Source organism: Pelophylax lessonae (assembly GCF_965119305.1).
Source record: "Pelophylax lessonae genome assembly, chromosome: 1".
In the NCBI taxonomy this organism is placed as follows: domain Eukaryota; kingdom Metazoa; phylum Chordata; class Amphibia; order Anura; family Ranidae; genus Pelophylax; species Pelophylax lessonae.
The window spans coordinates 728604070-728619537 of record NC_138768.1 but is presented as its reverse complement, the minus strand read 5'-3'; the positions used below and the strand labels follow the sequence as shown (position 1 = coordinate 728619537).

Sequence of the window (15468 nt, the reverse complement as noted above, 5' to 3'; positions counted from 1 at the left end):
GGGAGCAGGATGCAAAAGCGGAGCGGCCGTGCCCTAGACATTACGCCTGCTACTGCCCAATGCAGCAAGGGACCGAGCACACCAAAGCCAGCTCAAAGGAGTTCCCTAGCGTGGCAGTTCTTCAGACAATGTGGTGATGACAGGACACGAGTGGTTTGCACGCTGTGCAATCAGAGCCTGAAGCGAGGCATAAACCTTCTCAACCTGAGCACAACCTGCATGACCAGGCATCTAAGTGCAAAGCACGAGCTGCAGTGGAGTAGACACCTCAAAAACCAAGAAAGGTCTCTGGCTCCTCCTGCTTCCTCTTCTGCTGCAGTCTCGGCCTCTTCATCCACCTCTGTAGTGACAGTGGCACCTGCCACCCAGCAAACAGAGGATCTGCCAGCAACACCACCACCTGGGTCACCAACAACCATCTCCACAATGTCCCGTGGAAGTGTTCAGCTTTCTATCTCCCAAACACTGGAGCGGAAGAGTAAGTACCCCCCTACCCACCCGCGATTCCTGGCCCTGAATGCCAGCATTTCAAAATTCCTGGCCTTTGAAATGCTGTCATTCCGTCTGGTGGAGACGCAGAGTTTTAAAAGCCTTATGGTGGTGGCTGTCCCACAGTATGTCGTGCCCAGCCGCCATCCCTTCCCTGCACAACCAAGTGGGTGTCAAAATCAGGTGTGCACTGCGCAACGCCATCTGTGGCAAGTTCCACCTAACTACAGATAAGTGGACCAGTAAGCACGGTCAAGGACGTTATATCTCCCTAACAGCACACTGGGTAAATGCAGTGGCGGCTGGGCCTGAGGCGGATAGCAGTTTGGCGCATGTCCTTCCACCACTGAGGATTTGCAGGGCGCTTCAGTTTGCCTCCTGTTATTAACTCCTCCTACTCCGCTTCCTCATCCTCTACCGCCTCCTCATCCGGTCAGCGTAACACCTTCACCACCAACTTCAGCACAGCCAGGGGTAAATGACAGCAGGCAGTTTTAAAACTTGCCTGTTTTGGGAAAAACCTCACACCGCGCAGGAGTTGTGGAGGGGCATTGAACAGCAGACCGATGAGTGTTTGGTGCCAGTGAGCCTCAAGCCTGGCCTGGTGGTGTGTGATAATGGGCGAAATCTCCTAGCAGCTCTGGGCCTAGCCGGTTTGACACACATCCCTTGCCTGGCGCATGTGCTGAATTTGGTGGTGCAGAGGTTCCTTAGAAATTACCCCGATATGTCAGAGCTGCTGCAGAAAGTGCAGGCCGTCTGTGCGCACTTTCGGGGTTCTCACCCAGCTGCTGCTCGCCTGTCAGCGCTGCAGCGTAACTTCGGCCTTCCCGCCCCTCATATGTGACATGCTCACAATGTGGAACTCCACCTTGCACATGCTGGCCAGACTGTGAGAGCAGCAGCAGGCCATAGTGGAGTTTCAGCTGCAGCACGAAAGCGTGAGTCGCTCTGCGGAACAGCACCACTTCACCACCAATAACTGGGCCTCCATGCGAGACCTGTGTGCCTTGTTGCGCTGTTTTGAGTACCCCACCAACATTGCCAGTGCCAATGACACCATTCTCAGCTTAACTATCCCAATTCTATGCCTCCTTGAAGAAACGCTTCGGGCAATGATGGAAGAGGATGTGGCACAGGAGGAGGAGGAGGAGGAAGAGGTATAATTTCCAAGGCTTTCAGGGCAGTCATTCACAAGTGGCTCTGAGGGTGGGTTCCTGCACCCACAAATGCCAGGTACACAATTGTCCAGCAGGGGCACAGTTCTGGAGGATAACGAGGATAAGGAGGAGGAGATGGAGGAGGAGATGGAACCATGTTCACAGCAGAGTGGCACCCAGGCCAGCTCATGGCCATCACTGGTGCATGGCTGGGGGGATACAGAGGACACAGACGATACACCTTCCACAGAGGACAGCTTTTCGTTGCCTCTGGGCAGCCTGGCACACATGAGCAATTACATGCTGCAGTGTCTCTGCAACGACCGCCGAGTTTCCCACATTGTAACTCGTGATGATTACTGGGTGGCCACGCTGCTGGATCCCCATTACAAGGACCACGTACCATCCTTAATTCCCTCACTGGAGCGTGATCGGAAGATGCACGAGTACAAGAGCACGCTGGTAGACGCGCTGCTGGTGGCATTCCCACCTGACAGCGGGGGCACAGTGGAAGCACAAGGCCAAGGCAGAGGAGGAGGAAAAGGTTGCCAATGCAGCCAGGGCACCGCCAGCACCTCAGAAGGCAGGGTTAGCATGGCCGAAATGTGGAAAAGCTTTGTCAGCATGCCACACCAAGCAGCAGCACCACCAGCTGATATTGAACATATTAGCAGGAGGCAGCATTTCACCAACATGGTGGAGCAGCATGTATGCACACGCTTAGACGTACTGAATGACCGGTCTGCCCCCTTCAACTTCTGGGTCTCCAAATTGGGCACATGGCCTGAGCTTGCCCTTTTTGCCTTGGAGGTGCTGGCCTGCCCTGCAGCCAGTATATTATCCGAACGTGTATTTAGCACGGCTGGGGACGTTATCACAGACAAGCGCAGCCGCCTGTCCAGAGCCAATGTGGAGAAGCTCACTTCATTAAAATGAACCAGGCATGGATCCCACAGGACTTGTCCATACCTTGTGCAGAATAGACATGTATACCGGCCTTACCCAGCCATTGTTGTATTTTTGATCTTTCTTACTCTTTTGGGATGTACCCTAATTTAAAAAGAAATGTAAAATTAAAAACAAAAACCAGTGTTGGCTACTTCGTCCTCGCTTCCACCTACACCGCCACATCCACTGCCACCTCAACCTCCTATACCATATGGGCCTCGTCCTCCTGGATCAAGATGATTCTTTTTTATTTTTATGTTTTTTATGTTATCTTAAGTTATTTCCCTATCCACATTTGTTTGCAGAGCACTTGCCATGCTCTTAGGAAGATTTTGCTGCCATTTGCAGCCCTCTAGCCCTTTCCATGTTTTTTTTAGAGCCATTTTAGTGTTCCAAAGTTCGGGTCACCATTGACTTCAATGGGGTTCGGGATCGGGGTAAGGTTCGGGTTAAGTTCGGGTCTCGAACCCACCGAACCCGGACATCCAGGTGTTCGCTCAACTCTAATAATAACCCTTTGATGTGCCTTCTAATCACAGTCAAAGAACAGGGTCATCACCACAGCTTGATCATTCCCCCTAACTCTCCTGGATAACACACAAGTCAATGGAAACACAAAAGCATTTTTAAATCAAGTTAGAAAAAGAGGACAACTGCAGGTCAAATGCACCTGTGAACAAAAACAGAAGGAACTCAAAAGTGACTTCAACAAACTCTTACTACACATCTCCTGAGACTATTAACCTGAAAAAGCAGCGTCTTAAATCTCACATGAGATTATGAGACATGAGATATAAAGCTATGAGGCTTCAGACACAGGATTCTAAAACTGAATGGAAGATAACTTCACCAAAAAGTACCAATGCAAATCCCCCCTGTTCTCATGCAGAACAGAGGGAATATGATCACTTAGAACAAAGGGGAAAGGGTATTTATAATGGTTTTTTTTTTTTCTATACAAAATGTTTTACCTTCATTTCTATATTAAACTGAATGGGTTGTTTTATAAGGTAAGGTTTTACAATCACATTAAGCCCTGAGATTTAGTGGTAAATGGTTTTATGTACAGTAATCTTGGTTTTGTCTACGTTTGCATAAGTCTGGTGACAATTAAGGGATAGGTTCACCTTTTCAAAAAATAAATAAATAAAGAACAAATGCACATCTTTTTGCTTTGCAGGTACATAAAATGTACATTTATAATTTTTTTATTGGGAGACTGCAAAGCATTGTACCCACAATCTGCTGATGCAAACTCTGTGTGTAAGCTGTGTGCTCGTACCTCGTATGAGCATTCAGTAACACACTGACAGGAACTTTCAATTAACTACCACGGCTCTCAAAAGCACTGCAGTAGTTCATTGAGATAGGGTAGTTGTTATTTCGCATTCACAGAATACTGTAAATGAGTGAGGCAGCGGGGTGGCGGGAGCCCCATAAAATTTTTGATTTGTGGCAGCAGACAGGGGGAGAATATCCCCGGTCTGCTGTCACAGCAGGGATCGGGGGGGGGGGGGTCACGGGGGCAGCTGCAGCACTAAAATGCTACATAGCACATAGTAGTTAGATAAGGTGAACTTATTCTTTAATAAATATATAGTATTTTACATGCTATCATTATCATCCTTATTATGTTATGTTGCCTACCTAGAAAATATTGCTGTTTTTATGCTTGTGACATAGAACACATCAATGGTAATATACGCTGCAGCAAACAGTTGGAGTACCACTGCATTGCAGGAACCCATGTAAATGGCATGCTTTCCCACAATGCCCAAAAATGTGCTGGCTCTTTGCAGATGTGTGGTGATGACATTAATTCTTAAATGCACCCCCAAGCATCTAGTTAATACGCACACAAAGTACTGCTGTATCATGTTTTTTGCTGTAGCAAGATTTTTAAAAATATGTCAGGGACTTCTTTTGCATGTTTTAATGCATAGGGCAGCTCATTGAATTTAATGGGCTGCACTGAATGCAATGCACGGCACCATGCAAAAAAGTGTGCATGTTCTGTCACACCTGCAAGGTGTGCATGGAACCAAAGGCAAGTAAGTTCACTGGCTGACCTCTAATATATACAGTATATTAAGGAGTCTATTTAGGTAGATTCCAAAAAACTGCCAGGTTATTATGCATACATCATCTGGGTATATTGCCTTGGTGTGACAATAGTAATTAGGTATAAATAGAAGTTATAGGATTATTTCATAGGAGTTAATAAATGTTTAAAATATTTATGAAAGTTGACTTGCTTTTTTTTTTTTCTGTTGCTAAATTTTAAAACCATGAAAATACCACTTGTTGATTGATTTCTTCAGTTAAAGACTTTGATAAAAGATTTGCTGATTTTAAGCTTCCCTAAATTTGCAGTAATTCATTATTTTCAAAGGAGTCAAGTTTAGGCCCTTGATCATGTCTATGTGCTTTTTTTTAAGCATTTTGCAACAGGTTCAGGAATAGAACAGTTTATCCATCAGCTGAGGTACACTCCCAAACTCCAAAGATCCAATCATTTTAAAGTCTTCAGCACATCAATGTGGATGGGGCCTTAGGGTGCTTTTCTAAAGATTTGAAAATCTAAGATATTCATGCATGAGGTTACTACTGGGCTTACCTCTTTTTTTTATGCTCAAAAAGCTGTATTCCTGATCTGTTGAGGTTTGGTCCGGCACTAACATACGGTATGCCTTATTCATAACATAGAGGAATAGAGGCCCACAGACAGTCCTAATGACTGTCAAGGTCAGGGTGGGACAATGATGGGACAATGATGAGAATATTTTTAATCTTATCCCTAAAAGGAACATTTTTAAGATGTTTTTTTTTTTTTTTAACTTTTCACACTTTTTGTCTTTGTGCATGTAGCACTACTCCCTTGGGAGCTGCTGGTTACAGATTCCCCTGGGTTACCCATAGCAACAACATCACGGTTTAGCATTTTCAAAGTGCTTGGCTCAGTCAAGAAACAGTCTAGGGGTTTTGATTTTTATGTAGTTTTATTTGAGAACTTGGATAGGAGAAGGGATGAGTGGGATACTCCAACCTGAATGAACTATGCACAATTTGCTGGGACGTCAAGATATAACTGAGTGCGACAAGGCCACTGCTTCACCTTGTCACTAGCAGTGAAGAAGAATTTAATGAACTCGCATTGCTTTGTGAATCGCTCTTCAGGGCCAAACTAGGCACCCCCTTTATCCCCATTCTTCAAGGTTCTACACTGCACCCCTTTTACTGTACTTCTCTCTGTGTGAGCTAGCTCCTTGATCCCCTGACTTCACTAGAGTGGTCCCCTTCCTGGGTCAACCCTTTGGCAAGTCCCTTACTCACAGACACTGTTTTTCCCGAGAGACTCTGCCAGTAACTCCACCGTCAGCTATACTGGATCATCTGCAGCTCAGCTCCACACCTGGTTCACTAGGTCGACTGCCCAAGACCACCTTCCTTATACACAGCAGGAGGAGAGACAGCTGTCTGCCTCTTCCTGGGACTCTGCTTCCCGCCAAAGATGCCCTGTCACATGTTCCCCCGATTTTATGAGCAATCCCAGGATGCATTGCAAGAATGCCCTCCCACTGGGACTCCCACAAAAGCCAATGTGTCACTGGCTTGGGTTTCCTCCACTGTCCAACAAGCTCCCTCATTGGATACAGTGGGGACACTCCCTCAGACCCAGTGAATCACACTTGGAGACATGCAACAGGCAACCTAACAGATCAGGCTCCCCTGATAAGCAGAATGAAGGCCTCTTGACCCCTGTAGGGAAAGAGAGCCTTGACTGATGGGGGCATGGCCAGAAGTTGGGACAAGCAGGAAGATATATGGGTCAAATGGATTGGGCGGAGCCTTGGGTATGGGGATGGGCCTGAGCTCAGTTAAGAGGACCTTCCCAAGGAATTCTGGTCCTTTTGAGAAGAAGCACCTATCCAGGAGGGTGCTACTTGTAAATACACAGTTTGCACAGCGCAATTAACCATTGCATATCCATTTAAGGATTTAGAATCAGTGTCAAAGCTGGTAATAACCAAAGGTGAAAATGTTGGAGGGTCTCAAAATGATTTGTTTGATCTTTATATTGAGATAGACTGTAAACATGAAGAGTCACCTCCCATGCAGCGAACAGTTAAATATGAATATTATAGTTAGCAAATTGCAGAACATTTTGTCCAGTAACCAGCAGAGAGCAGGCAAGTTTCACTAAGTTTCATCTTTTTTTTTTTACTCCTGTATTTCTTGAAACTTGATCCTTCAGAAGCTTCTCTTCATGCTTTGGAAAATACAAATCAGCAGTCCACATTCCTGCAGCCTTTTTTTTTTACATCATCCCTAACTGACAGCAAGCTGGGACTTTGCTCTTTGTACGTACTGTCTTGGGGTAAGGCTCCTTTGGGGCACCCCAGCCTGCTACCAATATGAAGTTCTGGCTCTTTTTCACCCTGATTCTTGTCCATGAAGCTCTACAAAATGGTGAGTTTTTTTTGTTTTTTCACTGAATCTGCCTTAGTGTCAAATTCTGGAGCACCTTGTAACCGAACCGTGCTGCTTTTAGGAGCTCAGTGAGTGTTGATGTAAGGCGAATGCAATGGGATAGCATACCAAAAATATATGAATTAACAATAAGAACAAGTTTTAGATTAAATTTTCAGTGTTTTTAAATGTGTGGGCACAGGCGTGAAATAATCTGTGGAAAGTTTTATCCCTCTACTGTGACATAAATGATAGCAGCCTAAACTGGTTTTACAATATATTGTCTATTCATCATCCATATTTTTTAAAGTGATAAAGAAAATGATACAGTTCACTGTGATGCTTCAAGGTAAAGACAGGAAACCCTTTAATGCACAATATAAATACACCTGTTCATTTTCTGGAAGAGTCAGAATGCATCCAGTTTCCATCATTCTGTGTGTTCATTACATTTAGTTACACTAAAACATGTCCGTATTAAGGCTCAAGTTAAGCTACAGGTAGAAATGTTTTTATTTTTTAATAATTTTGCATGTATGGGAGGATAAAAAACTCAATGCAGGTGCAATGGTTGCAATACATACAACAGCTTTACATATTGCTTCAAAGAATTTATCATTTTTTTTATACAATCTTATAATGATACTATTCAAGGTACTTCTATAGTGCTATCCAATTTACACAGCACTTCACATACATATTGTACATTCAAATATATTTACACGATATTGGAATGGGAATGTTTGACCATTCTTCCAGAAGCGCATCAGCACTGATGTTGAAAGAGAAGGCCTTGCTTGCAGTCTCCATTCTAATTAATTCCAAAGGTGTTCTATTGGATTGAGGTCAGGACTCTGTGCAGGCCATCTCAAGTTCCTCCACCCCAAACTCGCTCATCCGTGTCTTGATGTATTTAAGTTACTTTTTGCAATCCATTATAAGCTTACTTGAAAAATTTCCTTTTATGTTGTGAGTGCTGCCTGTCTTCTGGCCATGTTGCAGGCCTGTGCTGCCTGTCTGCTGGCCACGTTGCAGGCCTGTGCTGCTTGTCTGCTGGCAATGTTGATGGTCTTTGCTGTCTTTCTGTTGGCCATGTTGCAGGCCTGTGCTGCCTGTCTGCAGGCCATGTTGCTGGTGTGTGCTGCCTGTCTGTTTTTTTCTTCAGCTCCCTGGATTCCATGTATGTTTTATCTCCACTGATCATGCTTTTGGCTTACTTTCAATTTATAAGGACTACATGTCCCATAGTACTTTGCTGCCTGCAAGTGGTGATGATGTTTCCTGTACTGCCTATGCCTCTTGAAATTTCTCCTCTCAGCAACTATGCAGTAAAGTTACATACATATAGTTACATAGTAGGTGAGGTTGAATAAAGACAATAGTCCATCCAGTTCAACCTGTGTAGGTGTGTGTGGCCGTAACCATCTCTCATACCCCTGAATTTTCTGATCCTTGAGATGTACATCTAAGAGACTTTTGAAAGCCGCCATACTTCCCGCAGAAACCACCTCTTGTGGTAGAGAATTCCACAATCTTGTAGCCCAAACAGTAAAGAACCCCCCACGTTGCCTGAGGTTAAAACGCTTATCCTCTAATCGCATTGTATGCCCTCGAGTCCTCATGCAATCCTTTCGACTGAATAGCTTTTTTTCTATGCTGAGATCACCATTGAGATATTTATAAATTGCTACCATGTCCCCTCTCAGGCGTCTCTCCTTCAGGGAGAATAAATCAAGCGATTGCAGACGCTCTTCATAATTAAGGTCCTCCAATCCCCTAATTAGTTTAGTTGCCCTTCTCTGGACTCTCTCCAGCTCCAACACATCCCTTCTGAGGACTGGCGACCAGAACTGGACAGAATACTCCAGATGTGGTCGAACCAGAGTTTTATAAAGTGGAAGAATTTTAGTTTTATCTCTGGAATACATCCCTTTCTTTCTCCATTTTTGATTCCCCAAAGGTTCCCCCCCCCCCTAAAGTGTATTGTGCTTTTATGTTTTTAGTCCCCAAGTGCAAAACCTTACACTTCTCCACATTAAACCTCATTTGTCATGTCATTGCCCACTCTGTTATTTTGTCCAGGTCATTCTGTAGGATATCTACTTCATGCTGTGCAGTTATTGCCCTGCCCAATTTTGTGTCATCTGCAAAAACTGATATAGAACTACTGATCCCGTCCTCAATGCTGTTTATGAATAAATTGAACAAGGTTGGTCCCAGGACTGAGCCTTGGGGGACCCCACTTACCACCTCAGACCAGTCTGAGTATGCGCTGTTTATTACCACCCTTTGGACACGCCCTTTTAGCCAGTTTCGTATCCAAGAGCAAACCTTGCGGTTGATGCCTACAGACCTTATTTTATAAATTAAGCGCTTGTGGGGAACTGTATCAAACACCTTAGCGAAATCCAGGTACACCACATCCACTGGTCTCCCCCTATCTAGCTCACAGCTCACCTCCTCGTAGATTGTTAAGAGATAGGTTTGACAAGAACGCCCATTTGTAAACCCGTGCTGATTACTGCTGCTGATGTTGTTGTCTTTAGCAAACTCTATCATATAGTCCCTTATCATCCCCTCCAGAAGTTTACATACTATCGATGTCAGACTGACATGCCTATAATTTCCCGGGACATGCCTCTGCCCTTTTTTGAATATCGGTATCACGTTAGCTTTCCTCCAATCCCCTGGTACATTTCCTGTCATAATACTGTCAGCAAAGATCAGGAACAGTGGTCTAGATATAATCTTACTAAGTTCTTTGAGTACTCTCAGATGTACGCCTACTGGGCCTGGTGATTTGTTTGTGTTAATTTTATCCAGCCTTTCCCTGATTTCACCCTCTGTTAGCCATAGCGGCAAGTCCTGTGTATTACTACTAACCATATAGTCGTGGTCAGTGTACCCCTCCTTTTCCTGTGTAAAGACTGACGAGAAAAAAGCACGGTTGCTTTTTCAGTGTCCTCTGTAACCATCCTCCAATCATCGTTAATTATGTGCGCAATGTGCTCTACCCTATTTTTTTTGCTGTTGATATATTTAAATAATTTCTTAGGGTTCTTTTTACTATCCTCCGCTATTTGTCTCTCAAAGTTGATTTTGGCCATTTTGATTTCGTATTTGCTTTTCTTATTTGCCTCCTTGTATTGCTTGAAAGCCGATACTGTGCCCTCTGATTTATATTTCTTGAATGCCATTTTTTTTCCCCCCTAATACGTTTTTTAACATTACGGTTTAGCCAGCCAGGTTTTGCTTTGTCTCTTCTATATTTATTTCCCATAGGAATGCACTGCGGGATGCATTTGCTTAATATGTTCCTAAAGCATTCCCATTTTTCCTCCGTGGTCAGTGTTCCCAGGGTTTGGTCCCAGTTTACCCTTTCCATCATTGAGCACAATTTGGGAAAGTTTGCCCTTCTGAAGTTTAGTGTTCTTATGTTCCCCACTTGCTTTGTTATATTGTTATTCACGCTAAATTTGATCATCCTGTGATCGCTAGAGCCCAGGTTGTCCTGGACTCCTACCTCCGAGATTAGGTCTGGGTCATTAGTGATCAATAGATCCAGGACTGCATTTTCTTTAGTAGGAGAATCCACCAACTGAGACACGTAGTTGTCCTGTAAAGTTTCCATGAATAGACGGGCCTTTTGTGAGTGTGTAGTCCCCTCTTCCCAGTCAATGTCGGGATAATTGAAGTCCAACAATATGATGACTGATCCCAGTTTTGCCACTTTACCCAGCAGTGATATAAATTCCAGCTCTACCTCCTCCCTTTGGTTGGGTGGCCTATAGCAAACCCCCACAATTACTTTTGTAATTACTTAAGTTGTAGTTCAAAATGCAGGCTCAGTTTTGCATAGTTGCAGGGCATATTAAATATATGTCATTACATTCAGAAAGGTGTGGATTATTCAAATTAACAGAAGTAGGCTAGAAATGATTGAGTACCTTCACTTTATCACTGACAGAAAAGGTCTTGGATATATGCAAGTAAAGTTATATCCAAATCTCAAATATACCCTTAAAAAAAAGAGTTTGGCCATGCCCCTTCTGACCCCTTAAAATCTGCATTATCATGACACACGACTAAATGTGCACTGCAATGTAGTCCCATGAGTACTGAATGGCTCATTATTGCACTGTACACAATACACAACTGCCAACAATATATTATCATGCATTGTGGTGTGCTGTATTGCAAAAAAAAAAAGGGTCCTGCGCATTTTTTTGTCTGTTGTGATATGTTTACAGCACATTAATAAAATAACACAATGCATAATAATATACCTGATCACTGTACAGGAATGTTGAAGTGTGAATTGACTTCAGTACCTTTTAGCACCTTCAAATGTGAGTTTTTACTGTTAACATTTTAATTTATTTTAACAGTAATTTTGCAATGCCTGGCCAGTAAATGTTTCCAAAATGGTAGGATATCTCCCCCCCAATATTTATCATTGTGAGAACCATGCTCCCTGTATGCACTACTAGCCAAACCAAAGAGAGTTGCCATCTTCATATTAACCATACAGTAGTCATGTGCATCTATGTGTATGCTATAGACTTGTGTCAAGCTGGTCCTTGATGGATTTAAAGGGTAACTTCACTTTTGTTGCGAAAAAAAACGTTCCCCTCTAGGTAATCTATGTACAATGCAAGGATTTTAACAAACTTTGTTGCAGAATCCTACCTTTTGTTATTCTGAAGATTTGGCTGTTTGTTTGTCTGTGTCCATGTGTAGAATGAATCTGTATGGGAGTGTTTTTATTAATATTTATTTAGTGGAAAATTACAGAGCTGCAGATTGAAAAGGAAATGTCATTTTTTATTAACATTCAATTACAATATGACTTGTGCCATAAATGTGTATGCAGGTAAGTATGTATCTGATGCAGCTTGTTAGTCTCTAGGTCCAGCACCCACAGCCTTTCTAAGAACAATCGTATCATCGATTCCATAGTCCCTTTTCTTAGTAAAGTTGCATTAGGTGCCATTGGCGTTTTTTGTCTTTGGGATTTGTGTGGTCTGGGATTGTGGTGAACTTAGTGGTCTTTGTACTGTCAATAGGCTCTTATCACCAATATGCTAGGTATGGATTGAGTGAGTGACTCCTAAATGGTCGGGCATCTAAGTATAGAGCTTGACTTAAAGTGGTTGTAAAGCCTTAAAGCGGAGTTCCAGCCATTTACTCACCTGTCCAACGGTCCAGCGATGCGGCCGCCGGAAGCCTCGATCCTCTCCCTCGGCGCCGGCATCACTGCTGTGGGCACCCGGCTGTTACAGTTTGCGGCTTCACAGCCGGGTACCCACTGCGCATGCGCGAGTCGTGCTGCGCGCCGTGATTGGCCGGCAATCTTCTGGGACCTCTGACGTGTCCCAGAAGATTGCAGGGAGGGAGGGGGAGAGGAGAACTTCCGCTCAGGGCGCCGCGGCGCTCCGAGCGGAAGTGGGAGCGGGTACCTGTCAAAACTAGGTACCCGCTCCCCCCCCCAAAAAATGATATGCCAAATGTGGCATGTCGGGGGGTCAGGACTCCCTAAAGCGGAAGTTCCACTTTTGGGTGGAACTCCGCTTTAAGGTTTTCCTCCTTAATACATTCAATGCATTAATGTTAAAAATTGCCTGTGCTCCAGAGCCCCCCAGACCCTCCCTTTTTCTTACCTGAGTTTGATTTGATCCAGCGATGTGCATTAGTGCAGCAGCTCCAGACGCTGTCTCTCTTCTCATTGGACAGATTGATTTGGCTCCCACTGCTGTCAATCAAATCCAGTGACATGGGAGCGGGGGACGAGGCCGAGTCTCACTGTCTGTTTCAATAGACGCAGCAGTGGGACTTGGAAGCTAGCCAATGGTTTTGCACAGAGCACCACTGATCCTCTTCGTCTAGGATCCCTGCCAGTGCTCCAGGCTCCTCCTCTTCATCGGGTGCCCCCATGGAAAGCGTCTTTCCATGGGGACACCCGATGAAGAGGAGGAGCCTGGAGCACTAGCGGGGGATCCCAGAAGAAGAGAATTAGTGGTGATCTGTGCAAAACCATTGCACAGAGCAGGTAAGTACAAGCATGTTTGTTATTTTAATCCCAAAAAAGTTAACAACCGCTTTAATTCCGAGTATCCTGAGAATTTTCTGTGAATTACCACATGGAAAGAAAGCCATACTACTGTCCCATTGCCCCTTTTCGCTCCCAATGGATCTCTTGTTCTTTAATTAGTGTTTATCTATTCCCCCACATAATCATTTAAAGCCAGTCTTTGGAAACATTTCTCAGCACAAATGGCACTAGTCATAGTGCTGACTGCTATAGAAAACTCCGGGATGCACAATGTCAGTTGGGACTTTCAGATTCTGAGCTCTGGTAGCCTACTGTTGAGCAGAAGTGGACAATATCAATGCTTTTATGATTTCCTAGAACAAGCACTTTAAAAAGTGACTTTCAACTGGTGTATACCTCTTTTAATGTTTCAGTGATGTCTTTTCCTGCTGTAATTTGGAATGTCTGCATTCTCCACCACATACAATGACATCATCCTTGCTTTTTCCATCTTATGTAGTAGATAGACTCAAATAGGGAGGAGGGGTCTAAGTACAGGTGAAAATTATGCACACAAGAGTTTCTGGGTTTCAGCTTACCATAGCTATTTTGGTTGTTTTTCCAGTGTCAGAAAAACTAAAGGCTTGTACACACTATAAGAAAATCGGGTTAACATTTTCATCCAAAGAATTTTCTTATGATTTCATATAGTGTGTGCACAACTTTCGACAGCCGATTCCAAATTTTCATAAGAAATTTCTCAAAGGAACAAATTCCAAAATTTTTCATGTGTGGGAAAAAAACGAATGATTTTCCTTTAATGTGTACTGTTTTCGTACAATTTTTGTATAAGAAAAATTTAGAAAAGAAAGACTGCGCATGATCAGAAACAATAAACAACACAAAAAAAAGCCTTTGTCGTATGAGAATTTTCGTTCATCGGTTTCAGTTTGCTGTGAAACAACGAGGTCAATCGGATGATCATTCACCCGATTTTCTTATAGTGTTTACCCCACTTAAGACACTTGTTAAAAAAACATAAACCAATAAAATAAATACTAGCCTGGCATTAACTAAGAAAATGAAATCCTTCATGCATTATTTGTCAAGTTCTTACAGTTCTTACTTGTCAAGGTGGCCAACCTACAATGAGGGGCATTTAGTGCAACTGGAGCAGACGGAATCTGGAGCGGCTGTGCATGGCAACCAATCAGCTTCCAAATTTTTTTTTCAAAGGTCACTGAATAAGCTGAAGATGGAAGCTGACTGGTTACCATACACAGCTGTTCCGGATTCTGTTTGCTCTAGTTTTACTATGTAACGCACTCCCCTAGGTTGAATAAACTTTGTTTTTGACTCTGCTGTACCCACTGGAGCAGCAATTTATTTTCTAGGTCTAGTCACGTCTCCCTAAGCTTGGTGGTTGATTAATTCTTCCTCTCTCTGGAAGAAGCTTCCAGAAATAGAGAAGGAGGGTGAGCCACTGGACTATGAAATTTCTTACTTCAGCCAATCCCTGGGAGGTGGTGCCAGAAGGGGTGGCTGGGGAGAAGATAAATGTTTGGGAGGGTCTATTCAGAGCTCTCTTCTCCCTTCTAAAGGGCTTGGAGGAACTTGGACTTAATGAACTCTGCTGGAAGACACACAGGGAAGCTGATTGGAAAGTTGTCTCAGGACATTGTTAATAGGACCTTGCCTTAAGATCCAGGGGTGCTTGTTCTTTGAGGGTCAGATGGCAGGAGTTGCTACATGGACTGTGACTGCTCTTACAGAGTCTACTACTCAGATTAGTCCCCTCCACCCGCAATACTTAAGGCTGCTGCTTAAACGATAAGTTCATCTTTAGAAGCATATTACATGTTACACCCATATTTAGCTTGTAAAATGCAACATGCTCCTATGCACCCACCTGCCACTGTCAGTGCTCCCTGCTCTGTGACAGCAGGTGAGGGATCTTTTCCCCACACCCGCAGTCACTTTAGGAAAACAGCACAGCTGGCCCTTGGGCCTAGACGACATATGTGGACCTTCAATTTGTTTCCCTAGGTCGCTCAGTAGACATTCAGTACTTATAAAAGTTACAGTGCCTTGCAAAAGTATTCGGCCCCCTTGAACTTTTCGACCTTTTGCCACATTTCAGGCTTCAAACATAAAGATATAAAACTGTAATTTTTTTTTTGAAGAATCAACAACAAGTGGGACACAATCATGAAGTGGAAGGAAATTTATTGGATATTTCAAACTTTGTTAACAAATTAAAAACTGCAAAATTGGGCGTGCAAAATTATTCAGCCCCCTTAAGTTAATACTTTGTAGTGCCAGCTTTTGCTGCAATTACAGCTGTAAGTCACTTGGGGTATGTCTCTATCA

General features: G+C 43.7%; 1 protein-coding gene across 1 annotated transcript in view; it reads left to right on the top strand.

The window, feature by feature from the left end:
* The first annotated feature begins 6847 nt into the window (after positions 1-6847).
* Positions 6848-15468, top strand: part of PDGFRL (platelet derived growth factor receptor like) — a 173887-nt gene continuing 165266 nt past the window's right edge. Inside the window, exon 1 of the mRNA XM_082265024.1 lies at positions 6848-7067. Coding sequence (XP_082121150.1) covers positions 7013-7067 — 55 coding nt within the window. The 5' untranslated portion in view covers positions 6848-7012. The remainder of the gene's footprint in view (positions 7068-15468) is intronic.